This window comes from Triplophysa dalaica, chromosome 17 (assembly GCF_015846415.1).
Source record: "Triplophysa dalaica isolate WHDGS20190420 chromosome 17, ASM1584641v1, whole genome shotgun sequence".
NCBI classification, from domain to species: Eukaryota; Metazoa; Chordata; class Actinopteri; order Cypriniformes; family Nemacheilidae; genus Triplophysa; species Triplophysa dalaica.
The window spans coordinates 8656825-8684308 of NC_079558.1; the positions used below are offsets into that span (position 1 = coordinate 8656825).

General features: G+C 38.8%; 1 protein-coding gene across 1 annotated transcript; it reads right to left on the bottom strand.

Annotated features, from left to right (window-relative positions):
- Positions 1 to 25813, bottom strand: pkd1b (polycystic kidney disease 1b). Its single transcript, XM_056772038.1, has 36 exons — positions 25589 to 25813; positions 23370 to 24095; positions 23067 to 23198; positions 22764 to 22939; positions 22494 to 22630; positions 18538 to 22169; positions 18292 to 18456; positions 17996 to 18133; positions 15435 to 16039; positions 15184 to 15328; positions 14234 to 14368; positions 13714 to 13858; positions 13012 to 13617; positions 12234 to 12381; positions 11872 to 12121; positions 10961 to 11156; positions 10707 to 10874; positions 10483 to 10626; positions 10172 to 10382; positions 9796 to 9919; positions 9186 to 9338; positions 8845 to 8909; positions 8360 to 8511; positions 8114 to 8228; positions 7871 to 8037; positions 7571 to 7773; positions 7287 to 7484; positions 6237 to 6391; positions 5921 to 6033; positions 5670 to 5808; positions 4882 to 5001; positions 4505 to 4676; positions 4033 to 4320; positions 3501 to 3635; positions 2574 to 2888; positions 1 to 2207 (listed from the first exon to the last, which is right to left on the bottom strand). The coding sequence occupies exons 1-36, from the start codon at positions 25811 to 25813 to the stop codon at positions 1494 to 1496; spliced, it is 11412 nt and encodes a 3803-aa protein (XP_056628016.1). The 3' UTR covers positions 1 to 1493.
- Positions 25814 to 27484: the final 1671 nt, after the last annotated feature.

Below are 27484 nucleotides of genomic sequence, written 5' to 3' on the forward strand. Positions count from 1 at the left end.
TTAAATACACAGTTTATGTGCTGGCATAAAGTTGCTTTGACATTGGACGCTCGATATTCGTGAATTTAGGGACCGTCTACAAAGTTACATATACACATTAAACTACAAGATTTAAATCTCAATAGCATTTAAAGGGAATGACTTACTGCACATCTTTTAGATATTTATTATAAGTTATTATAATATTCATTATTCGTGCGCACCTGAGTTCGTGTGACAGCTTTTACATTAGCGATTTTTCATGCAAACCGTGCTCCGTTCCGAACTAAACTGCGAACTGAATGACACCTGAAAGCCACCTAAGGGGGGGGGGGGGGTCACCCAAAGAGCAACATAGGGGCCCTTGACCACCTTAATCCACCCCTGATTATCCTGTACTGTATTTTAAGATTTATTTGTATATTTATTGTAGACTATGTATATTTACATTTGATTGGTGTGTTCTCTGAATGCAGAAACCAGAAATTGATTCTCATGAATGCTTTAAATTCTTTACTAAAACATTCAAGTTCCAGAAGTCACAGGACAAGAATATATAAAAAATAACTGAAAACATAACCAATTTTTTATAATTTTGGTTATAAAACATGGCTTCTGTTTTCTAAAAGCTAAAAGGCACATGAGGCTATGCAATATGAATATAGCTAGTCATGGCTAAAGGGTTTGCTTAACTACTTGAGTGTTATTATTGTTTATGCACACTGAACCACCATTTAATATTTAGAAAATAATATGTTGCATGTTGGTTACAGTATTTGTGGGCAGCATCTCTGAGTTAAAATAGTGAACATAAGGACATAAAAACAGTCGGAAGCTGCTCGGTTTTTCTCAGAATATTTGTTTGACGTGGGTTCCATCTAGTGGTCCGACGAAGGATATTCCACAGTGAGCATACATGGGCTGGATTGCTTGAACAAATCTTTAGGGAAACAATTTCTAACCTTTGTGAAAACACCTTGCTCTTGAGGGTGATCTGATCATGGATTTCGTGGTAAAACACTTCATTTTGCCGCATCAGGACAGCTAACAAGATTTGTTTTTTATTGATTAACAGCATGACAGGATTGGGGCAAAATGGATCTATATAAAAATTAATTGAACGTCTTATACTTAGTAAATGAAAGACACAAATATGTTAATGCTTAAGCCACAGATTTTGATGGCCATGTCATTTTATTGACAGAATAAAATATTTGTTCATATACAAGACAAGTGTCGCATAAAAACTAAATAAGATAAAATCTAAAGATAAAGTAAACAAATGCTTCAACATAAGTCGTGCAAACACACCAGTCAAGAGGTGGAACTCCTGTCAAGCTCAGAAATGTAAACACACTGTTGAAAATCCATCAATGTAAGTGCCTAACATGCTGTCTTCATTGATTGAACTCTTTCAAAATGACCAGAATAAAATTAGATGGCTGTCCATATTTGATTCATAATAAAGCCATTACATATTGTCGAAAATGCCATTTGGTATTTGCCCATTATATTTATTCAGTGTGCCAAGCCTGTCTCTTAATAGGTACGCCATGCTGCACAAGTTCCCTGTCTCCCTCTTCACTGCGGGGTCTTACTGGCAACATCGCCACCCTCTGAGATCCGGGTAACCTTTGTGCTGTGTCAGCTGAATGACATGTTACAGAATTCCAGGCTCTACGTCTCGGAACGCCCCCGTTTTCACAGTTTGCACTGTTTTTCCTTCCATCCAGCGCAGAAAGTATTCTCTTACTGAAGCGAAAGCTTGAACCCAAGAAGGAAGATTCTGAATGAGTACCACGTCGGAATTGAAGGCCTTTGGAGATGCCTTGAACAGAAGATGGACTGGAATTACATTCCAAGAAAGAAGTAGATGGGGTTTGAGGGTGCAGTGGTAGCTTTGGTGCCTTGGTGGGTACTTGTTGAGGCTGTTTTCTTTGGGAAATTCTTTTCTGGACTTCCTCAAGTTGCTGCTCAAAGTTATATACTTCCTCAGTTACCTGGTTGACGCGGTCGAAACAAGCTAGAAGGCTATCGACAACAGGCAACAGGCGGTCCACGTAATGGTTAAAGTCCAAACTGTCTGAATTGACAGTGAAGTCAGAGGCCATGGATGCCGGTGATGCCTGGCGGGGTCCCATAGGACTGGAGAAGTTGGAGGCTTGAGAGTCCTGAGAAGATCTGGAGGGAGGAGGAACCATTCCCTCAAACTTGACTCTGTGCCTAAACTATTAAAAACACAAAATACATACAGATTAACTTTATATCATCAAATTGACGACTAATAGATTCTATTCACCACTTGCATTTGTTCTCTTTTTAGGTTCAGAAGGAATTATTTTATATCCAGCCCTGTAGCCCAAATAGTCATTATTTCATCGCATTTTATAACATAATTTCTATTTAATACAAAACAAAATCCTTCCTAGAAAGTATCCGCTAAAACCTGCTAAAGCACCCATTCTACTCTGTTTATTCCTAGTTCTGAATAAATGTCAATGAGTAAAATATTGCTTATGGCCTTTAAAGTTGACAGATGATTTAATTCATACATTGGAAAAACAATCTGTAATAGTCAGACATGGTATTGGTACCTCTTTGGTTTTGCTGAGCCCCATCCATAGCTTTAGACGTTTAATGAGAAACTGTACCATCTCATAGTCCTGCGGCTCTATGGGCGGCCTGTTAATTTCTGCCTGTACCATTCTGTATGTTTGAATCAATACAGCAGCACACAGATGCCCAACCACCCAGAATGCAACGCCTACGGCACACAGGCAGTAGAGCGGGCCCACCACTGGATGTTGCTCAAAAAGTCGATGCAGGCTGTTGTGTCCCCTTAACAAACATAGGAGAGAGTGACTCGCCTGACCCAATGTCCTAAAGCCTTCCACTGAACTGGAAAAAAGCTGAAAGAAAGAGACATGCATAGGCTCCCTTTATGATGAGATCATACAGTATATTGTATTGTATTGTACGTCCATATAGTTTTGATTTACACTACCCGTCAAAGGTTTTAGAACAGTTTCTCACATTCTCATTCATATTTGGTCACATTTTATAAAAAAAGAATACACTTATCTAAAGTGGAATAATAGAAAGGGAATTATGAGAATTATTTTGTGACGGAACAATCTGAACAAAAGATATATTTAAAATTTATAATTTAGCATTTTCTGTGTAGTTTTTGGGGTTTCAAGATGCTTTTTTAAACAATATTCAAGTTCCCATCTTTTGCTCTTATCGGCCACTGTTTTTCTTTATTAAGTCAATTCATTTCAAATACATTTTTAAATAAAAAGTATTAAAAAAAATGTATCATTTAAAACAATTTTAGTTTGCAATGAAAAAAGTAAATATATTTTCAAAATTATTTTTCGGTCAACTTAGACATTTAAGCATTCACCTTTCTGATATAATCACAAACATTTCACAAATGACTCAAAGTCAAAAGTGTTCTAAACATTTGACCGGTAGTTTAAACATTATTAATATAATGGAAACTTTGGAAAATCACCTACCATAATGCCTGTATGAGAGAAGAGAAGTAACAGGAGCAGCAGCAGAAGTATCAAGGTACAGATCTGAGGGAATACCTGTCGAATAACCCGTCCCAACACCAGCCATCTTTTAACAAACCTCAAGACCCCAACCATCTGTAAAAGAGGAACTCTCAATGGAAGAATGCTTGTAACCAAACAGTTCTTGGCCACCATGGACCACCATAGTAGGAAACATTTCTTTGTTAAAGTTCTTTGCTCTGTTGAACACAGAAGATATTTTGAAGAATGTTCTGGGACACTTTTGACTACCATTTTAATTGTTTCCTAGTATGGTAGTCAATGGTGGCTAAGAACTGTTTGTTTACAAGCATTCTTTCAAACATCTTTCTCTGTGTTCATCAGAACAAAGAAATGTTATAAAGATTTGAAATAACTCGAGGGTGAGCAAATGATGACTGAATTTTTTTAACAGTATTCTGTGAACTTTTCTTTGTTTCCTACAAGACATGCAAATCTATTTTTAGAATCATGTTTATTCAAGGACCAATACCTTTAAAACCAAGAGGGTTAGTAAAACAGCTGAGAGCTGACTGGATTTTCTGGCTAGTGAAGCAGCGCTCTGGAAGTCTGTAAAGGAGTCAGGTTGCAAGCGGTGTCTGGAAAGACAAGATTCTGCCGTGGAGAGGAAATACAGTCGAAGGACAGCTGCCGCTAGTGTCAGAAAGGCTAACAGAAGTTGAAACCAGCATCCGGTCTGTCTCAGGTAATGATGGGGCTTCCTCATCAAAGTCCAAATTTCAGAACTCAGAAAACACAGGCCAAACAACAGAAGCAGAACCTAGAAAAGATTGTAACATTGTAGTGTGAGACCCATCAAAATTAAGTAATGGCTAGAGTAAAAATTAAGTTTTAGCCAACATTAAAAGGATCACATCTAACTAACAGTTTGCAATAGAAACACAACATTGTTATCATGAGAAAGACCATTTATATTTTAGTGCAAGAAAAAGGCATGCCAGTACCGTCAATGTGACGTGTAAGTCTGCACCAGAAAACAGAGTTACGTGAAAAGTCTGGATGGAGATAAAAGCAATGATTCGGCCTGTCTGCGTCTGATCCAAAAGAATGGAGACGGGTGTCAGGATACTCGTCTCTTTGTGATACTGAGTGAACTCAATCAATGCTGCCTGAGTCCTGTTACACAAAACAAATCACATTTATTCCAAAACCAGGATTCAGCTGATGTGATTTTTTATGGCGGTGAGCAAGATCACGTAGTCAATAACTGACACTGTGAACTTATGACTCATTCCTGGCATTATAAATATTCAGTGGAGTTCAAGACTGGACATGTTGGGAATAGCTGTGGTATATTATTCTGCATTGATATCATGCTCACCCTGTTGTCATCCAGTTTGATGTCTGTAGTTCCGACAGGATCCGACGTGCAGATTCACTGCTGTTTCCAAGTAATACTTTTTCTGTCTGATCAGACGTGCATAAGACGTCCTTAGATGACCTTTTCAGGAAGGTTATAGCAAAATAATTAAACTGTATTAAAGGGACAGTTCAACCAAAAATGAAAATTCTGTCATTCTTTACTGATTCTCCAGTTGTTCCAAAACTGTACAAATCTTTTGTTCTGATGAACATAAAGAAAGATATTTGGAGGAATGCTTGTAACCAAACAGTTCTTGGCCTCCATTGACTAGCAGGAAAAATGACAATGGTAGTCAAAAGTGCACGTATTACTTTCCTACATTCTTCAAAATATCTTCGTTTGTGTTCAACAGAACAAAGAAATTATAAGCAATTTTTCCTACTATCGTTACAAGCATTCTTCCAAATATCTTTGTATTTATCAGAATGTATGCAGATTTGGAACGACTTGAGGGTGAGTAAATTAAAACAAAATATTCATCTTTGGGTGAACTGTTTCTTTAAAGAAATTTTATAGACATTATGACTAATAAGCTCTTCTAGTCCGGAAATGACCAACAATAGGCTCCATCGAATCAGGCCACAATGATTTAAAATCACAAATGACCAAAAACATGACGAGAATCTGAAAGGCAGAGTCTGTATATATATATAAGAAAAGCGTGTCCACAAAACAGATCAATAGAATAGACCTTCTCTTTAGTTACACATTGACGGGTTCTCTGTTTCTCGCCTGTTATCTCTCACCGAGTTAATAGAGCTGGAGTGTTCCTGATGGATTCTGAAGATCTCTGGTGTTCAGGGTTGGCATGGGATGAAAAGTTAGAAGCCAGCATCAAAGGATGTCGACCAGATTGGAACAGATCTCTGATGTTTTGACTGCAGACTTTGAGAAAAACAAAAAAGATTCAGCTTTTTGGGACAAATAAAAAAGCACGGACAACTCCAAACAACTCAATTTTTTTAGCTATGTTGTTAAAACTGAAGTAAATCCTTACAGTCCTGAGAATAAATTTTCTGAAGACGTGGCAGACCGATCAAAGAAAGAGAAGGGTTTTTATACAAATGCGATGTTAATCTCTTGTCTATCCACTCCTCAGCATTCATCCATCTAAAAAGTAAGAAAAACAATTATAAGACTTTAGTATCTATTAATTATTATATTAATATTATCTATTTCAAATGTATTCATCTATGCAGTATTACTGAGTTTTACATACATCATAAGACATATTGTAAAAGACAAAATTTTGTAGTGTACATATACAGTATATCTGGATTAATAGTGAATGTACAGAAGCAGGATGGATTTACCCTGATAATGCATTAAGAGCGGGCTGCTCTGGTGAAGCAGAGATCAGCTTGTGTTTAATGGCTGAGCGAAGCAGTCTGCTGCTGGTCTCCTGCACATTTTCCTGGTAGTTCACCATCAGAACCACTAACAGGAACAGCATGTACACTAAGCAATTCTGAGTATCAAGATAAAACATAAGAACAGACCATTAAAATAAAAAAATGAACAGGGGCATAGAAGAGAAACTCTGATGTTATCTGTTTCTGAGGATTAAACGAGGGCTGGATGAATTCTGAGAAAGGGTCAGGAAATGTTTTATTTGATTTATTTAATATTTAGTTACTAGAAATGGATTATCAGGAGCATTTCTACTTTTAAGGGTGTATTTTTTTACCATATTAAAACAGCATTGACATTAATATGACTTTTGTAATTGAAATAAAGTCATAATCTGAATATTAGAAAAAGCAATCTTAGATGGTGCGTTCACCCAAAAATAATGTTCCAAATCTTTAGAATTTTTTGTACCGACAGAGAAAGAGATTTGAAGAATGCTTGCAACCAAACATTTCTTGGCCAGCATTGACTACTATAGTAGGAAAAATTACAATGGTAGTCAAAAGTGCTGTTTGCTTTCCTTCAACCGTCAAAATATCTTCTTATGTGTTCAACTGAACAAAAAATTACCAAAATATTTTCCTACAATGTTAGTCCATGGTGGCAAAGAACTGTTCGGTTACCAACATTCTTCCAAATATCTTTCTCTGTAGGCCAAGGTAATTTATACAGATTTCAAAACAACTTAAGAGTGAGTGAATGAAGACAGACATTTTTAGGTGAACTTAAGTTAAACTTTTGAATGTTCACGGTGTTTCTTTTAGCTTCGTTTTAGGACACTAAATAGCTGAATTCTTTTCACAATAAATTGAATGGAAGAATTCAAAAAATTGCAGAAGAAAACCTTTTACAACTCCACAATTTGCAAACATCCAGGCCATTTTTGTTACCTTCTGTGGCATTTTTATACTGAGCCCATGTTAATTCTTTAAAAAGCCCCGATCTGTGCTCACCCTCATTAGAACTCTCAGCTTTTTCAATTTCCATGCTTCCTCTTTCGCCTGCAGGAGGCCGTATCCAGAGGGAGGATGAACCTTATCACCTACATTATCTTCTGTCCTTCTCACTTCTGTCTCCTGAGCCAAACGCTCTTCCACCTCAGGGTCCACTGGTCTCACCACAACAGCCAGATATAGAGCCTGAACACATATCTTTAGACAAACCAAATTTGTTTCAATACACAATTTGTATCTTTTATCCGATCTTTCCACAGAACTGAAATTGACTGATAACTCACTGCAAATGGTTCCAACAGCAGGGAGGAAGTGAGGAAGGCAGACAGGGCCGATACAAGCCACATGAGAACCACAGAGCTGGAAAACCTGCTGCCATACAGTCCCACCAGTGCCAAGCATGTTCCCAGCAGAACAGCCACCAGGAGATGAACAACACGCAGAACCCAGGCCGGAAGACTTGAGGCAGGGACTCCGCGAACAACACCTGCACATCCCACACAAAGGTTCACTTATTGCTTACTTCATATTCTGTATGTCGGAAAATCTAAAAATCATCAGAGACGTATGTGGTTTGCACTCACCGATGCGTGTGTTGGACGTGGTGCTTATAGAGTCAGGTGGGAGGCTGGGAAGGAATGTACTGGCGTCACTGAGAACTGAGAGAGTGGCGCAAGATTTGTGGAAGTCGGTTTCATATGTAGGAGTATCCAGGCTCAGATCAGACCAATCACTACACAAGCTGTCCTGACTGAAGAAGATGATAAAGACATGTGTGACCTTCTATCCAGGTAAACTATAAGACACAGACTGAACACAGAACTCACTCTTCCGACAGGGTACTCTCATTGGGTGTAAAATGGCCACTGTCAGATGCTGCTGGTTCTGATGAGAGAGTGTTAATGGGATCCATGTCTCCAGATAGAGACCTAAGATCTTTCTCTTAAAAAACAAATGTCCTATATTTAGTGAGATTCTGGATATTTGTGATGTTTGACAACAGATGAATATATTACACCTTATAACACTATAAGAAAAATTCTAACCAAACAGATGAGGTTGTTTCTTCAAACCTGAAGACTTGGTTGGTTCCAAAGTGTCATGGTCAGAGGTTGGGGTAGACAAATGTAGCTGTAGAAGGGCTTTTTTTCTCTTCAGGAGGTTAGTAACTCCTGGCAACTCAGACAGGCCAAAGATACTGTCACATGATGCCCAGTGATCCAATCTGTGACAAGTTTTAAATAATGTACGATTATGTAAATTATTTGCAGACTGTAGCAATATTATTAATGAAGAGAGAGCCCACCCAAAAATAAAAATGATCTCATTTATTCATGAAGAATGACGTTTCATCTGTGGAACGCAAAAGAAGATGTTTTGAGAAATGTCTCAGTGGTTTTGTGTCAATAAGGTCCAATGTTGTTGGGATTCTTCAAAATATTTTTTTTGTGCATACAGGGTTGGAATGACATGAGGGTGAGTAAATAATGACAGAATTTAAATTTTTGGGTGAACTGTCCCTTTAAATACTTCAACAGCAGAGTAGAAATCTTGGTACCGGTCATCGCTGTGATCTGAATCTTTCCAAAACTCTGAATCTAGATTCTTGCTCTGCAAAGAGTTCTTAGAGGGAAAAAAATTACAGTTATATAATATATAATATATATATATATATAATATATATATAATTTGTAATTATGTAATATGCAATTTAAATACATTTTTTAGTTTCAGTTAAAAAATGTACAGTTATTAATTATATTTCAGCAGAATACAATTTTTTGTTCAATGAAGAGATGAATGTTTGGAACAGCATAAAGGTTGAGTAAACTATTACATAAATGTCACACTGAGATTAACTATTCATTCAAAAGTGGAGAGGGAATGACTTTCTCTCACAGTGAAAGGAGACGGTCCATCATATATGGAGGAGTCAGGGCCAGTGGGAAGTGACAAAAAAGAGGAGCAGGAGAAATTGGGGCCGTTGAGGAATACATCCATCTCCACGGTGTGAGACACTGGAGATGGAGGCAGAGACATCTCCAATGTCACCTGGAATACAATCCATCAATTGGTTATTAATATCTCATGTTGCCACCATAAGCTTCAATAACGGTTTAAAACTGTTTGGGAAAGTTTTGGACCTATCCCTGCTTTGTCTTAAAGGAATAGTTCACCTCAAAAAAGAAAACCATTTATTCACCCTCGTGTGGTGACTGGAACATAAGATATTTTGAGAAATGTCTCAGTGGTTCACTGTTGTTTGGTTACCAAAATATCTTTCGTGTTTTGTAGAATAAAGTCATGCAGGTTGGGGATAACATGAGGGCGAGTAAATGATTTTGTGGGAACTATCTCTTTTATATTATATAATAATAATACTATGTATTATACTAATTACGTAGTAAATTCTGGTTTTATATTTTGCTAAATAAATGGTAATATATGTTATTAAGTAACTTTGGCAATACTAAAAGGGGTGGTAAGATTTGAGTGGAATTGTACACACCTTACTTTTGGTTTTTTGAAACAGCAACCTAAAAACTATTTGCAGAGGAAACATTAAAGCCGCCACCGTCATTCCAACCAGAATGGTCTCTGCATTCATCAACATATGCGTAGAGACTGGGGCACTGCATTCAAAACATACGAACAACCATTTTCATTCATCTCAAATCAGATCATATTTCTTCTTAAGGATCAGGGACAAATATCTTCTTTTTTATGCCATAAAGCAATAACACAGACTTTGAAGTTTGTTGGGAAAAACAGAAACTGCTTTATTCTACAAGTTGTAATTACAGTACCTGTGACTGTCAGTACCAGAGTATCTGTAATTTAAGCTCAATATGTTAGCCATGCCCTTTGAAGTTCAAATCAATTACCTGCTGCCCTTTCTGCCCACTGCTCCATACCACAGTGCCCCAGCGGCCAGGTACAGATGTAATAAGAGGCAGCAGCATGTGACCCTCTGCGCTCGGCTAAAACTGCTGTGGGCTGGCCGTTCCCATAATGAGATCCACAGATGGTGCTCTCGAAGCCCGAACAGCAACTGGGCTTGTAGGACCCTCCTAAACTGCTGCAGCTCCTGAGGACCTACATGAAAGACAAGAGTGCGGAATGAACAAACGGAATGTAACGTGGAACGTAGTCGTATACCTAATTTTGAAGATTGGTTTCTTTGATGAATACGTACAAGAAGCTAAAACAACTTTCTCCACCCTTCCAGAGTTCCTCTCATTCTCCACAGATAGCCAGTCCTCCACGAGGAAGAAGAACATGTATTCTGTCTGTAAATCCCAGACTATTACATGTTGCAGGTACCAGGACGGGTCCAAACCTAACAAACAGAAACAGTATATTTTCTGTATATTCTTCGCTGAAGAATCACTTTTTTTAGGAATCCGTGTAATCACTCACCTGTGTTATCATGCCAGATGCGTATTTTCCAGATCTCTCCAAGATTGGCATCCGTTTCAATTTGGAAGTCATCCAGACCGTTCCTCTGGAAAGCTCCCTCTCTTTGGAGGTGACGTGAACCACTTTTATTCAGTCCATGAAGGCTAATGCCAACATGAGCAGTGGTACCTGGAGAAGTCGGGTGTCTTATTATTTGGTATTTTCAGTTTTAATGAGTTGCATTAATAATTTTAGGGGATGGGAATTCAACTCACCAGACCCTCTTTTCCAACCTGTTTTGATTAGAATCCGATACTGGTAGTGGCCTTTTTGTCCACAAAGTGGGACACAAGACAGGCGCAGACTTTCCAGGTGATCCAGTTTGTGTGAGATAAGACCAACCAGCAGATGAATCAGTAGCAAGACTCCACAAACTATTCCCACCATCACGTTTTTCACCGGCTCCTCTGACTAGTGACACGGAAAATGTTCATCAATATGTGTTGCATTTCAACGAACTGTCTTGAAAACAAAATGTCTACAAATGAATAAAACATTTCAGATTGTTTCACATCGTAACCTCACTCTTCAATGTTGACTAGTGTACTACTAAAATGTTTTCTACATATATCTAACTTAACGGTTAGTGTAATTTCTGCGCCAAACTAAATTCGTAAAAATAACTCCTAATGCCCCACCCACATGTCTACCGTTGCTTGGATGAACAGGTAGCCCCCGACACAAGGAGGACACTTTGGGCAGCCTATTTGTCCCATAGGTTAATGGTTCTCAAACTGTTTCGCTGTAAGCCCTCCCTGTATAGGGAACATAGCTTTGTGGCCCCACAAATGAAATACTCTTTAACTTAGAATTTAATTCAAAAACATATTTAGGTATGCAATGCTGGAACCTCAATTATTTTGGTTGGTGACGTTTGATTGCACAAAATTTATGATGAATTTCTATGTTTTATAAAATGCCACAAAAAATGTGTCCCCCGGATCAATTTTGGGGGCCCCCAGTTTAAGAACCACTGCGATGAATTATACATCAAGTCTCTGGATTTTTAAAGCACTCTGTTTGTCCAATCCTATAAAGATGTGGACAATGTGTGAGACTTGTTTAAAACCTATTCTTGCAATATTGGCACAGAAATTACATATTTTGTTTTAAAACAGACACATACCGGTGGCAGCAACAGAAGTGTCTCTGGATGAACGAAGAGGCTGGCTCCAAACATGGTGAGATGCTGGGTGAGGCAGCGGGCAGCGTGAGGGCTGCTGTTACTCAGGGGTCTCAAACCCTCGCTGCTCCAGCGCTTCTCATCCACACTGAAGAACCGACACAAAGCGCTGAACACGAGCGCAGAGATGGACACATCTGTATCGATGCTGCTTGTCAGGTTCACAAACAGATCTTTAGCAGAACCGTTTAAACTGTGAAATTTATAAACAAATGTTAACTATTTATTCACACTGACACTATATTCATGAGACAAAAGCATGTACGCGTCACTCTCAATTAATGTAAAAACAAAAATAAGCTCACAGTGGTGTGAGAAAGATGGTGTGCTCCAATGATGAAGTCTCAGATGAGAGAGAAATGGTGAGGGCTTTAGAAGGAACACGCTGAGATGAATGATCTGATTGGTCAGATACAGATATCCATACTAGTCCAGAGGCTGTCTTGCTAGGTCCTGCTTAACAACACAAGGTTAAACATTTAAAAAAATTGTTCTTCACAGAAATGCCACAGAGTCCCAGCACTAAAAGATGCAGGACATGAACCGCATGCGGTGAGTAAAACTGACGTCTGTGTTTTGTTGGCAATAGGTTTGCACGTGCTTCAGTTCAGCATACCTCGCACCTTCCGTATGCTTTCGGAAATAATCGTACAGCTGTCTCTATCTTTTATAAATGTGATCAAAATACTCTTCGAAGATACGAAGTATGCAACACTACTTTCTAGGTACTGACGATTAATATGAAATTGGCAGAAACTGCGCGTGTTATGACCGCTTTAATAAAATATGGCGAGTTGGGTTTTATGTTTGCCTAAAAGTAGGAAACATCATATTTCTGAAGTTATGAAAATAATAATAGTTGAACATATATGTTACTGCCTTATGTCACAGCCCATATACAGTATTTATTTTTTCAAAATTCACAAATAAAATGTATTTCATTCATTCATTCATTCAATGAAATAAATAAATAAATTAAATAAATTATAAAAAAGGTTGTAAGGTGAATAACAGAGAAACAACACCTTGGATTGGCACAGTTCTAAAAAGTCTAAGATAAGATGTATGGCTGGTGCAGTTCACCTTGTATGATACTGAAGTTTAGTGAAACATAGAGGCCAGCCTGAGGGTCTGTTTCCACGGCTTTGACTGTAAAATTCACACTCCCTTGAGTAGGCAGAGTAAACTTTTTCCCAAGCAACCTCTCATCCTCCGTCTCTCTTCTTTTTTTGTGCAAGGTAAATTGTATCGCAGTGTCTGATGTCAGATTGGCAATTGGGATGGGCTGACCCTGCGCTGTAGCAAACTCCATGGCTGCAAGAGTAGTAGATAAAGGCAGCTCTGCATCTGGAATAAATGGGTTTTCATCAGCTGCCATTTCCAGAAGGATCTGCGTAACTTCCTGGTTTTCTTCCTTCAGCTGAGAGCTCAGAGCTAATGGGACGTAAAACTGGCAGCTGCTGAAAGGATCAGTGCAGAGCAGATCTTTAGTAGGGTCACCCCGTACACCCACTGCGCTGATCTTGGGAACGGCGATGGAGAGAGCCTCCTCCCCACGCATCCGCGACATCATTAATGAGCGCATGAGCTCGAAAATCTGACTTAGCGCCGATGGGTCCGTCTCTGATGTATGCGATTGCTTGAGGCCAGAATGACTTCTGCCGCTGTGATCAGCAGTCAATGTGCTACCTGCAAGGATGGTAAAGCCGAGTTAATTTACAACTTCAGATTGAACCTCTATTATCGCTCTGAATGCGAAATCTCCGGAAGGCTGAATGCATTTACTTAGAACGCTCAGAATGTTCCTGCCGGTGTCTGTGGGGTCGATGTCACTCTGTCCTGTTTGTTGTCTCATTACTTTGATCATTTTCTTTGTGACCTTCAGAACCTTCGCGTGGCAGCTCTCGCACCGCACTTCAGAGGGAATTACCTGCAGACAAAAAAGCAAATTCGATTTTATTCTGCTACATAAAATTTTTACTTTATCATCATCAGAATCAAGCAACATTACATGTGACAATAATTTGTTCTTAGGTAGCACGGATTTCTTCTAGATTCCCTGTTCACCTCATTATCTTCAGTCCCACTGAGTGTTTTCACAGCATGAAGTCTATATTCAATGATGAGCCCTCGACTCCCGTGTCACATTGTATGATATTGCCTTGCTGGATCTATTGAAAGCTGTGGACGTGCTTTGTGTTGAGCTGTAATTAATGCTGAAGGTGGAGGCATAGGGGGCTACTGTGTTTCACTTTGCGCCGTATGTGCTGTCTCTTTCTATGAGCTTTGAAAGTAGAAGACTTACGGTGGATAGGGCCAGGGCTGAGCTGATCTGAGCTGCATCTTGGATGGTTGAGACCGGCAGAGACGCCAGGCCCCTAGTCACATTTCCTCGAATCTGAATCTTGTCCTCCAGCTCTTGAGCGCTAACGGTTTTAAGCTGTTGAAGTGATTGGTTTTGATTATGAAACACAAAACACGAGGACTACAGAAACTTTAAAGGAATGTTTAGGGGTACCGTGCAAGTTAAGATCAAACAACAGCGCTTGAAAAGCACAGAAACGCACTTTGACTCATGCTGTGTTCATTTTGAAAAAGCAAAGTTGTGGTTACTAGGAACTTATAGATAAAGGGATTAGGCAATACAATATTTTATTCACGTTCAGTTAGGGGTGTCACAATATAGCTGTATATATGTTGGTCAATAACCGTAATAAAACCATGATTATCGTTACCGTGTTTATTCCACACAAAGGATAATATTGTAAATAATCCAGCAACCATTTAAAACTTTGCCTTAAGAGCCAAAAATTGTTAAAGTTGAATTTTTTTTATAAAAAAACGATTTAAATAGACGTAGGGCAAGATTTACTAGACAGGGCAAAATATCGCGAGAGCGCAATTTAAAAAAAGCGCCGATGGGAGTGGAAATTTCTGAGTGTGATTTACTAACAAGGCTCATATAAAAAAACACAGGCGCAATATCTCATTCCAATGATGACCAACACAATCAACCAAGAGCAGTGCAAATTTAAAGGGTTCAAAACATGCTTTTTTTGGGTGTTCAATAAAGCCGCATATACCATTACAATGATGCGTTTGCGTTGCTGCAAGCTATTCGTTAATCTGAACCATAGTAATAATATTGTAATTGTGAATCCCCTTGCGTAACACACCTCTGTGGTAGAACAATTTCTGTGGTAAATGACCTTAAGCTCAAATTGCATTGAATACAGAAAAAAATATCCCAGTTGCCTGGTTAAGTTGACTGGTCAGGGCAATAGAATACTGTATGATATCCTGCGGGTTGCCTTGTTGAAGTAAAGCCCTGAACTCTGATTGGCTCCTGTTCCTCAACCACTCAGTTGTGTGACGTTCCCTCAACAGCACTGTCAGGCTCCTGCAAAAGATGCCAAAATAATACTTTGAAGCTGTGATTAGATTTTAACAAGCATCATGGAAGTGAAATATGTTTGTGCAGACTATACTGACAAGTGTTGACTAACTTTCTTACTGCAACCACAGAAGCCCCCATGTTGTCCTCAACCTTCACCAGCACGTGAATAGTAGATCTGTTTTCAATTTTGCTTGCACTACCCATTGGCACTAGGGAACCAAACATGCTCTGAGTGCCTCTATAAAGGGTAAGCAAGGGACATAATGGTCCGAAATCTTCACACTGTGACACCTGCAGTGAAAATATCAGCTGAGCTGACTCACTATCATCATCCATCCAACCTGCCATTAAGGAAAAAAGCAGGAAAGTATGTGTCAAAACAAGGAGCTTTTGCTTTGGTACAAAATGGCACTCTGTTGAAACCACAATACCTGAGCAATTGTAAGTGGCCATGGTTTCCAAGAAATTAAGCGAGTCATCTGGTGAGAGAGTGCAAATACCCCCGTAGGGAGGCCAGTTGGGAATTAAGGTGATGCTTGCTGACCCCCAAAGCCCAGAGGAGGGTTCAGACACATTGATAGTAAAAGTGTATTCATGACCCTCCATCAACACCCTTGGTCTAATGACAAGGTTTTTAGAGTGTTTTCCTGTGGAGGTAGTGACTTCATTCATAAGCAGAGCGTCACCTTTCTGATTCTCTGCGGCCCATGTGTACTGTAAAATGAAATGATTTAATATCACTGCTGAACTGTGTAACATTATGGGTTTGTTTGAAATGTGGGTCACTTTCAATGACTTTCCATGACTTTCACAAATTATAGACTTTAACCTAAAAAAAGTATTTAATAAAAAATAAAGATACAGTATATATATATTAGTGGTGGGCCAGTGAGACTATTATCGTGCGTTAAAAAAAATGTCGCCGTTAATCTATTCTGAAAGTTGGGTTGGGAGCTGGGTCTATACTACGCAAGCTATGATGACTTTCACCTTGATATTTTAGCGCGGATGTATACCAGCTTAACTGCACTGTACGGGGCGAGAACGAGATTTTTCAACTCGCGTGATTCGCGTCATTCGCGGAAGCAGAAGCCGCCTCATCATCTCATAACCAGGGCTTCATTCGCGCGATTCGCGCAGCAAGTAGGTCTATTGGCTCTTTGCATTAACATATAAATCACTCGCGCTTGAGGCGCCATTCGCGTTTGGTCTGAACACAACATAACGTTACTGTGAAATTACCGCATCAAACGTGACGTGCTAACATGGATGCAGCTATGAAGCCGCCGGGTTTGCTTCAGGGAATATTAATTTTTAAGAAGCTTCCCAATAGAAACATCGACAAGACTAAGGTTGTTTGCACCTTGTGCAATGCGGAATTGGTTTAAAAAAAAAACTTTCTCTCAACAGGTAGTGGTCTAGCTTTAGTTGAAACCAGTAACTTTGTATTGAGATCTAATGTATTATGGCTCCTGTATGACATATCGCTTGTTGCTCCCTCACTCTTTTTAAGTCGCTTTGGATAAAAGCGTCTGCTAAATGACTAAATGTAAATGTACTATAGGAGCTCTTCCAGTCTCAAGTACCACCTAAACCCTTAGCTAATGCGGAAGTAAACACAAGTTCATCTTATTGAACATAATTTAATTTTCATCACCAATTATCATAGTAGAACAGCTTTCTCAAGCAGTTTGTGATGCATTTTGGAAACAGGAGATGAGCCCCTGGTCTAATGCGCCACCTGGCTTGAGAAACCCGTTCTCAAAGACTTACTTTTAGTCATTATTTGGGTAGCACACATATTTTGAATGCCTTCGGCAGAATTCAAATGAGCCATTTTAATCTAGATTAATCTAGATTAATTTTGGAATTAATCTAGATTAATCTAGATTAAGAAAATTAATCTATGCCCACCACTAATATATATATATATATATATATACATATTTATATTAGTGAAAAATTCAATACTGAACATCACATAATGGTCATAATCAACCTGCGAAGGTGAAAATATGTATTTTATGAGTTGGTATTGTCTATTTTATATATATTTTTTTCCTAAATATTTATATATATATATATATATATATTAATGTTTCTTTCAAATTTTTTCCACCCTGTTATGAAAGTTATGAACATTATGCAACATTATGTTATGCAGAACACGTCTGACAATGTAAACCTTTCCTTCTTATTTTCAGGCAACAACCATTCAAAATTAAAACAATAAAACTACACTCTTAAAAAAATGTGCCTTTTGAAGAACCTTTTGGCACCATAAAGAACATTTAACATCTGAAGAATCCTTCTGTTTCACAAAAGGATTAGTGGTGAAAAAATGTTCTTCAGATTATATAAAAGTAAGAAAGAGATGGTTCTATAAAGAACCCTTAGTCTGAATGCTTCTTTGTGGAACCAAAAATGGTTCTTCTATGGAATCCCTGTGAAGAACCTTTTAAGCATATTTATATTTTAGAGTTTACTGAAAAATGTTTCTTGGAATAATAGTAAAAACAGCAATAACAGAAATAGGTTTAAAGAATGTATGCAAAAACAGTCTTTCAAAAATGATGCTCATGAATACATACATATTTAATGTGTTTGAAATGGATCACAGTTTATCTTACTTGTCTTGTAGTTTAACAAATAACCATTGGATTTGAATACCTGTACAATGTCTTTACAGGAAGAACAATGGCCAGCCAGGGCAACATTCCGGCTGGGACTCACATGGAACGAAAACAGAGAATAATAGGATGTGCATTTTACTGCCACAGGTAATACAGCGGTTTCATATACCGTGACCTGAAACACAGATTTGAGAAGTTTGTAAAAAACAAATATGGTCAGAAAAAAATATCTGATGGTTTAAAAGCAAGGTTTGTAAAACTTTTAGATTTAATAGTCCAAAGCAAGGTGAAGTAAAAAGCACATACTGTAAAATAAGTTAAATAAACACTCACTGTCTGTGATGCAGAAACAGGTTGCCTCCTGTCTTTGTAAAGGGTGAGAGTGAAGTGATAAACTTTTCCATGAAATAAGGCACTTCTGGGAATTAGAAGAATACTGCCATTTTTTGGGATAGGTTGATGAAATGTGGAAAAGATTGAAGATGATGTTGTGGTGTTCTGAAAATACGTAATCATTGAGTGTTTAATATAATAAACTTAGAAGTATTTACTTTGTTTGTAACTGTGTCTGTAATTCACCTCTATGGTGTTATCCCAATGAAACCGAAACAGGTTGTCATCCTCTTCTGAATCTGGATCATATGACTCAGTTGCATCCAGTAGCAGGTCTCTCTGACTTGACCAGATTCTGTGAGAACCACCTTTGATCATAGGAACCAGTTGACTGTGGACCACTGTGATGTTTATGGTCTTGTGGTGTTTTAGAGGAGTTCCCCGAAGTCTGGTGGTAAATGTCAGACAGTAGTTCCCTACTTTTAGACTGTGCTTTGGCAGAAAAAGAAGGGGTGTTGTAACATCCACCGTATCATTTACTGCTATCTTGACCATCGCTGAACAATCAGGGCCCTTGAAGATCTCCCACTGATATAATGCTTTACGTGTAATGCAACCTTTAAGGTCCACTCTTGCTTCAAAGAGGCTTGATCTGGATTTAACTATTTGAGATAGTTTTTCCACAAGGTAGACGTGAGGCTGTGTACATTCTAATTTTTGTACTTCAACTGAGATTTGCGTTGAGATCTGACTTATGTTATTGAAAGCAGTTAAATGCACCACAAATCGACCAGTTACATTATATTTATGGTCTTGTGTATTTGATTCTGTAACCAGGGTTCCTCCACCGGCTTCGCCAAAATCCCAATTGAATTTAAGGTCACTGCCTCCATCAGTGATAGCTACGAAATGTATTGGATAGTCAATAAAGGCTCCATCATGGGAGCTAAGAAGCTTAACTTCCCTCACATGCTTCTGTACTGTGGCTGTAATGCTCAGGGACTGCGAGCAGAAGCCATTATCTGCTTTCAGTGTTATAGACAGGGATCCATTAGTATCTGGTGTGAAGTGAACATTTCGCCCGATTTCCTGTGAGGAAAAGACTCCATTTAATAGGAAAGTCCAGTGGTATTTGACTTGCGATGTACTTTTTTCTACAGCTTGAAATGTAATGTTTTTTGATGCTTCTAGGACAGCGGAACAGCCAATCAAATGTAAGTCTTTAATTTTGTCCACCACTTGCACAGTTACCGTTGCCGTTTGCTCGCTGACTTTATTTTTCGCTATTGCTCTCACCAGGTGGTTTCCAACTGAAAGAGCTGAAGTGGTGAAATTCTGCTGAATTTCCACATAGGAACTTTCATTCACAAATTCTAATGTAAAGGAAACTTCACTTCCATGGGAGACCGATGGTATGAAGGCAACCGGTTCATTCTCACAGACCACGTTGTTGCTAATGCTTAGCGAAAGTCCTTGGATAGCGTCCTGAGCCATTACAGTATATGAAACAATTTGCCAGCTAATGTCATTTGACGCATTAAGTGAAACATGGTGATCTGCAACATCCACAGAAGAATAACTGACCGTTTGATTGTCAGATAGAAAAACAACAGTATTGTTGCTAAAGGTTAAAGCCCATTCCCAGTGCCGCACATTTCCTGTCTTTGCAAAGCCTCGGAGAAACAGGAGGCTATGTGATGTTACAAAAAATGGTTTGGATTGTTCGTTGATCGTGAAGTCCACTTCAGAAATCCTTTCTTGTACATTGAGTAGCTTGGTTGCGTCAGCAGACCCAAATATATTCAAGACTGACACTTTGAGCTTGATCACACCAACAACATTGAATGTATGCAGAAAAAAAGGCACCTCTGATATTACAGGACTGTGCTCAGAGTCGAGGAACCATGAGTACTGAAGGTCTGATCCAGATGCTACACTGACAGAAATCCTCACTGGCTTGTCTTTTGTTAAAACATTCACCGGTGATGAAATGCTTACACCTGAAACAAACTCCACAGCTCTCAATAAAAGTTCACTATTTACCGATCCAATCACATTGGATACCAACACTTTGACATGAATATCACCGGGATTGTTAGTTAAAAGCTCAAATTGTTTGCTATTGCTTACAGTTTTGTAAACCCCACGTTGATGTGTTAGCCACTCATATGTCAAGTTCGAACCATGTGCAACAGATGCTGTTAATACAACCGTCTGATTGGTCAAGAAATATTTTGCAGACTGCAAGCCCTTGCATCGGATCTGAACTTCATGTATTCTCTCTATGACCTCAATATTAAATTTGGTTTCCAAAAGACTGACAAGATTTTGTGCTGTGACTTGAACCTGAAATACCCCTGCTTTAGGAAATACATAAAAAAACTCTGATGTTCCAAGTGTTGGAGATGACAAAGAGTTCACTGTCCAGTGAAACTTGACAGTTTCAATAACATCAGTCTGAGCTTTTATGAGTATCTCTATTCCTGACTCTGCAAATGGCTGACTGGTATTAACTGTTAAATATGTCAGAGGTGCCTGCACCTCTACGTCCACAGAAACTGAATCTGAACTTACTGCATTCGATGCAGTGACTGTCACGCGAAACCTCCCAGGAAAATGAAAAATGTGTGATTGATTTTGGCCTACCATTTTTAACGAACCATCACCAAACTCCCACTGAAAATCATCTATCCTCCCGGAAAACTCGGCCCAAAAGTAATTGGACTGATTTACAGTCAATGCAACATGATTACCTTCATATTCTATGGAAAGATCAAATATGGGCCTTTGAACAAAGATTGTAATTTTTGCAGTTTTATTGCTGACTTTGTTACCAGCATGCACTGAAATTTCATATAATCCATCTGCTGAGAAAACAAAGCAATGGTGTGACAAGCCTATGACTGGGGCATCACTAGAAAAGTTGTTGTTCCACCAAAACATATAATTCCCTTCTTTGGGAGTCACAGAAACATCAAAGCATATTTCCTCCCTCACGGCTACAGTACTCCTGGCTGACTTCAGTTCAACATCTGTTATTCGGCCCTCAACACATATGCTGGTTTGATAATAGACCGAACCCACTGGGCTACGAGCATTTACACCAACTGTGAAAGTCCCTGAAGTTAGAAAGGTATGAGTGACTGTGGCAGTTCCTTTTACAAAAGAAGTTGGCGTACTATCTCCGAAATCCCAGTTAAAAGTCAAAATAGGAATGAAGCCTTTGACCAATACCTCAAAATCAATCTCAGTTACACTCGCAATGCATCCTGATGGCAAAATGTTACTTATCAATAACTCAAAGACTTCCACATTGACAGACTGCTGTTCCTTACTTACAGAATTATAAGCGGTAACATGAACCGTGTAATTTCCAGGAGACTTGTAAATGTAAGAGAATGAGCCTTCAGAGTAATCTTTAAATACTGAACCATCTCCAAATTCAAAACTCCATTTTAGACTTGTGCCTGAAGACACTTTGCCAATGATTTCGAAGATGCTGTTGAGTTCAATGGAGCTAGTGTAGTTCACCAATAGACCAGAGACAGACTCAACTATCTCCACATCTGTATGGTTACACAAGACTGACAGGGTGTTGTTAGCACAGACGGTGACATTGTATGAACATGGTCTTTTAAAAACATGTCTGAGTTTACTGTTATATTCCTTAATTTCTTCATCACCAAAATTCCAGGTGTAAAGCACTCCATATGAAGAAGGCCATAGAGTGACATCAAACAAGATGGTGCGGTTGACTTGACTGACATTGGGGGATGATGACACAAGCAATCTTGATAGCGGAGCTCTTACTTTAACAAACACAGCCCTTTCAATATGGTCATATTCGTTGTAAGCCTTTATTTTCAGCATGTAGTCACCTAAAAGGTAAATGTAGTAGATAAATGTTTCCTAAAGTTATGTAAATTTGATATTGTTACTTAAAGGTGATGTGTGTCATTTCTGCACCACTAAATGGAACTGCAGCAGTTATGACTAGGATAGGTTGCTCAAAAAAGAAAGCGTATTACTTAAGTCTATGGATTTCAGTGAAATTAGCCAAGAATGGTTTACTTCAAGCTTATTTGTTGTCATTCAACTTGCACAGGAAAAAATGTAACATCAAAAGATTATACACATCACCTTTAAATAACTACTGTATAGGGTTAAGGTTTAGTGTTATATTTCTTCTATGCAACTTGTACCTTGGAAAGAATAGGCATGGTGGGCAGAGTCCTGGAGATACATGTGTTTGACAATTTGGTGTTCATAGCTGTCTTTCATCTCTGAGGCAGCAGAAACTGTGTGACTGACAGAAGTCGTATTGTCACCAAAATCCCAACTGGAGAAATAAATCATTTCATAATTTAGCTCCATAAAGCATAATACATTCTTTTAAAACATCAAATTCAATCTAAAAACGTTAACTCAACTTCAAATCAATAATCAGTGATAATTAATTCAGAGATATTAACCTTATTGTAACACTAATAGAGATGTCAGCTTTAACTCGAATAGCGTAGACAGATGAGGTGTGTACAGCGATGGCCTCTGGCATGGAAATTACTGCCAGGTCAGCAAGTGGGGTCATTAGATCAGCTGTAATCTTGACCTCAATTAACTGAGAGCTCACAGGGTTCTTTCCAATCAACTATTCAAGAAAAAGCAGTAAAAAAAGAGGAAATACAATCTGTAACACCTAAAAGGATCCAAAGACATTTCAGATAACGACTTGGATTTGTCTCCTGAGATATTTCATTCATATTTCATTCACTTACCTTAAGCTTGTATTCTGCCGGTTTCTTAAAAACCAAACTGTAAGAGTCTCCTGTGTGTGGAAACTGCGCCAAGTCATCAATAACCCACGAAAAGCTGACCGATGAGCCAGTGGCTACTGAAGCTGTAAACAACTGTAGACGAAATTCATTAAATACTCAAAAATGATTTAAAGTGCAATCGTGATGACATTCTAAAATCCTTTCCCTCAAATACCATTAGCCGTCATGCTAAAAGGTCAATGGCAAACTTCTGAAGCAAAATTACCTTGCAAAATGACAAAACTGTGTTGAAATTTGTTGTACCTGTGGAACGTCTACTAGAACTCTGCTTACACCCTGAGGTTGGATCCTCAGCCCAGTAACAGGAATATGACCTACGACTCTCACGCTAAGAGTCTGGAAGTTGTTGCTGTTTGAGGCCGTGATGTTGAGCAGATGTTCCCCTTCACCTGAAAGGACCATGTACACGTGAGAGAACCACGTCTCTGGAGACCTCACGCATACTACTTTAGTCTCAGGCATCTCAGCGGGGCAAAAGGAATGGAACAAGACTTTATTCTTATCCACAGGGGCCGACCAGGAGCTGGTTGCGCTTTCTCTTGAAGTAACTTTGATGACAACAAGAGTTGGGGCGTTAACTGCAACATGCATTTGGTTGTTTTTGTCAAGTTTTGGATGTAACAACTGTAACCCTGTGACAGGACTATGTGCTTTGATCGGACTGTTGGTTTGTACAGTAGTCTCCATTGTGCTGGGTATTGTTGGAATGCCATAATGAGACATAATGTCCTCATAAATCACACGGATGTCACATACGACATCGTCTAGCCACTGGCCTTCTCCTGACTGGGCAGACAAAACCCCTTCTAACCAGCCTCCCCATTCCGGCCCATGGAGTGAAAGGTAACTCTGGCGCCAGGCCGAGCTGGTACTAGCAACACAATGAAGAAATTCTCCTGCTCTTCTGTTATGTTGAACTGCCAAAATGTCATCGGGATAGACTGTGATGTCTTTGTCTTGAGTTGTAACCTGCACAAATAAAGTCAGGTTCAACTTATATAGTGGCATTGTTAAATGTGATATAACAAGTTACAAGCAGGTGCACACTACATGGTTTCTATATAATTTTGTGGTCAGAAAGATGATGGTCTGTTAAAAGTATTGATTCTAGCTTAGTAGCTTGTTTTACAATTTGAGTTGCTCTGAAGAACTGCCTTTTTCTCATTTCTGCTTTTACTTTTCCTGTCAAATCATCATTGAAAACATTAGCTCAAGGGTTTGCTTGGGTTTGTGCAATACTACATTCATTTTTGTCAGAACGTACACCATGTGTTCTCAAAACAGACATTCATGTTTTCTTATTGATACTAAAATCAGGACTCAGGGCCCAAACTAATATGTATTAACTTTATGTTAAGCCACCTTTTCCAAGCCCAATGACAAGATTATATGCTGAATGAACGTTGTCCCATTAGTACGTCCCAAATCATAATATCAAAGATATACATTTTAACAGCCACTGCCATTACAATGAATGGTGAGGAAAGCAATGCTCAATATCGTCACTCTAGCGAAGGAACTGTTTGTGAGAGTAAAGAGTAATCGCTTTTAAAGCACTGTTATGAAATCTTATGTATAGTTTTATGTCGGCTTAATGCTTCTTAAAATGAAATTATTGTGGGTTTATCAAATATAGGAATTAGTACTACACGGTATCAGTCAAAGCTGTGGAGACACTGGTATTACTGAATTTTGTAACTCTTTATGTTTGCGATGGATCTATGGTTGTATATGCTGTTTATTGTCTAATGCTTTTTTTAATTTATTTTAATTTGGACCTTGAGTCTGTAATAAAGTTTTGATGATGATTGATGATGATTAGCATTTAATATCTCCCTTCCCCCTTTCAAATAGATAGGTCTGTAGACTTGCTATGACGTCAATAGCTGCCCTAAGGCATTGCAAACATAGCCGCCGAGTGGCACGACTTCCGTAATCGACCTTTGATAGTATGTTGAAATGAGTATTCTCAAAGTACCCGGATGCTTTACTCTTTCCCAAAAATCGACGTGTAGATCCATGAACACTCAAACAGCTAATATTACCCACAGCTCACAGCAAGTGGGCGGAGTTTAGGGATGCTTATTAAGATGAAAACACTACACTGCTTATTAAGATGAAAAAAGAGATGGTTTTCTGAATTATAAATGTAAGTAAACATAAGAAATAATAAATAAATAGCTAAATGCAATAAATAAATCCAAGTGTGTGCATACTGTTTTACTGTGCACTTTAGTTTCCATTCCAAAATCAGTAAATACTTTTAGGGCATAGTGTAGTAGGCAAATTGGGATGCATCGTTTGATTTGTTTAGACACTGTTTATTAATATTGCACACTCTGGTTTTGTTTCCACCTAAAATTTCACTGTGGTAATATCGTATTGTCCAACAATACGGTCAAAAAGGACAGAGAATGATTCACAGTGTATTCACCAGGTTTAAGTCAAGTATTGCCACCTACACTGATATATGTGTGGTCCACGCTTGGTTCCAGTTTCAATGCCATGTCCGCCATCAAGTGAAAGTACGGTGATGCGGCAGTGTAGCGGGGTGGGAGGGGGAACACGCGCCCACTGTTAGAAGAGTAATAAGGGCTGCATGGACTGGTGACGGGTAGACAGATCTCCAGCAGATGACACCAGTACAGCCCGCTGGCACAGGCACCAGTGGTGTTACACATAGGCATCAGAGTACAGCAGCTATAAGCGTTCAGCAGAGAACTACAACCTGAGAGTCAGTGGAAGAGTAAGGGAAGGTTTGATGAAAGACACTTTTAAAAAAGTCATGACAATAGAGGGATGTGCATTTATTTATGAAGCAGCACAGCTGAAATGCCAGAACTAACCTGGTGGCACGAGGTGATGAGATAAGCTGCAGTATGGCCTTAAGATTTGCACTCTAGCAAAGGTCACCTGATCACTTGGCTGCGCCACCAAATCAAAAGATATAACTTGACCCTCATGACTGAACCAAAGACCTGGGAACAATATAATCTGTGCGCACACAACTTTTGTTGAAATAAGTGATAAAATAAATCAGATCATTTGTTTTACGGGCACCTATACCTAGTCAGGGTATCCCATCCACAATTTTTTTACATATTTATTATATTGGACATTATGTAAAAATTGTCCAATACATTCACACATTGTTCCTCAGAGCATTGTTTTTAATCACATGATTATAAATATGACATCTACTGTAGGTTTGAAGTTTTTGTTGCTTTGGACTAGAAGAGGTCCAAATTATTTGTTTACTTTTACCTCAACCCTGCTTTGTCCTGGGTCTGGTGGAGAGGGTAGCAGTTGGATCTGGGACACTGTGTAAATGGCTGACATTAGTGGAACACCTGTCACATAGCTCTCCAATGATGGCAATGACACTATGTAAAGAAAGTGAAAAGCATTTCTGTCAGTTAAGATCTCTGACAAATGGCATGAGTGGAGACTAAGCTGTACATAGCTTTTAATTCATAATGCGCTTTGTCACTCCCTAGCTGGTTAAAGTAGACCAAACACAAACTAAGGATTGTAGTGCCTGAGGTAGCATATTTTCTTTCATTTTATGTAGAAATACTATTTTCTATTCCTGTTATATCTGCTTCCGTTTAGTGACCTACTAGGCGAAATTTATGAGACAGAAAAAAATCACTCATCTCGTCTCTAGCCTTAAAGTGTTATCCGTGTTTGTTCACATTTGATGCAACGCCTTATGTTTATAAAAAAATACCCCAACCTGAGAATAAGCAATACTGATAGCAGAGTAAAAGACTAAGGGTTGATGCCCATACTAATCAAAAGTGTGCACATTTTTTTTAACCTCACCAGATATCCGTTTCTGACAGATAAAGAAATTTCCGTTATCACATTTTTCATTCATCCACTGTCCGGTGGCCAGTGCCATTGAAGTACACAGCTTTATTTCCCTGTCGCCAGGCTGAGAGGTTATAGCATCCAAGTCATCAAACAAAGCCTGTTTCATTCCATTTCTCAGCCAGACCCAACCGGGGGCTTCCCTGGAATTTAAAGGGTGTAAAGCAAAAAAAGGATGAGCCCTCTTACGAAGACTTTTTTACTGTGTGTCTAACACACAACGCTACTTTCCCTTTCAAGTATTCGTTTAAAAAAAAACTTTGATTCAATGCTATAAAAATTGTATTGACATGCAACCTCCTACATTTGAAATGAATTTTGTATGAAGGTCTGAACAGTCGTACTGTCCACCGTAGCAAGATCTCCTTCATTATCTCTTTGACAGTTGCCTCTTGCTTCCGGCCACGTTGATGTAAATGTTGGCATCCAGTAACAGCGCAAGCCGTCACGGTCAATTTTTGCTCCCTTTGGGCAATGATGTTCAA

Bases quoted from the DNA above. Each gene is read 5' to 3' on its own strand.
- pkd1b (XM_056772038.1), bottom strand. From the start codon at position 25,813: ATGCCTATGTGTAACACCACTGGTGCCTGTGCCAGCGGGCTGTACTGG. The intron at 9,920-10,171 runs GTAATTGATTTG...TTTTGAATGCAG, and splicing joins GTGGGCAGAAAGGGCAGCAG to TGCCCCAGTCTCTACGCATA. The intron at 6,034-6,236 runs GTAAATCCATCC...CTTACTTTTTAG, and splicing joins GCTCTTAATGCATTATCAGG to ATGGATGAATGCTGAGGAGT.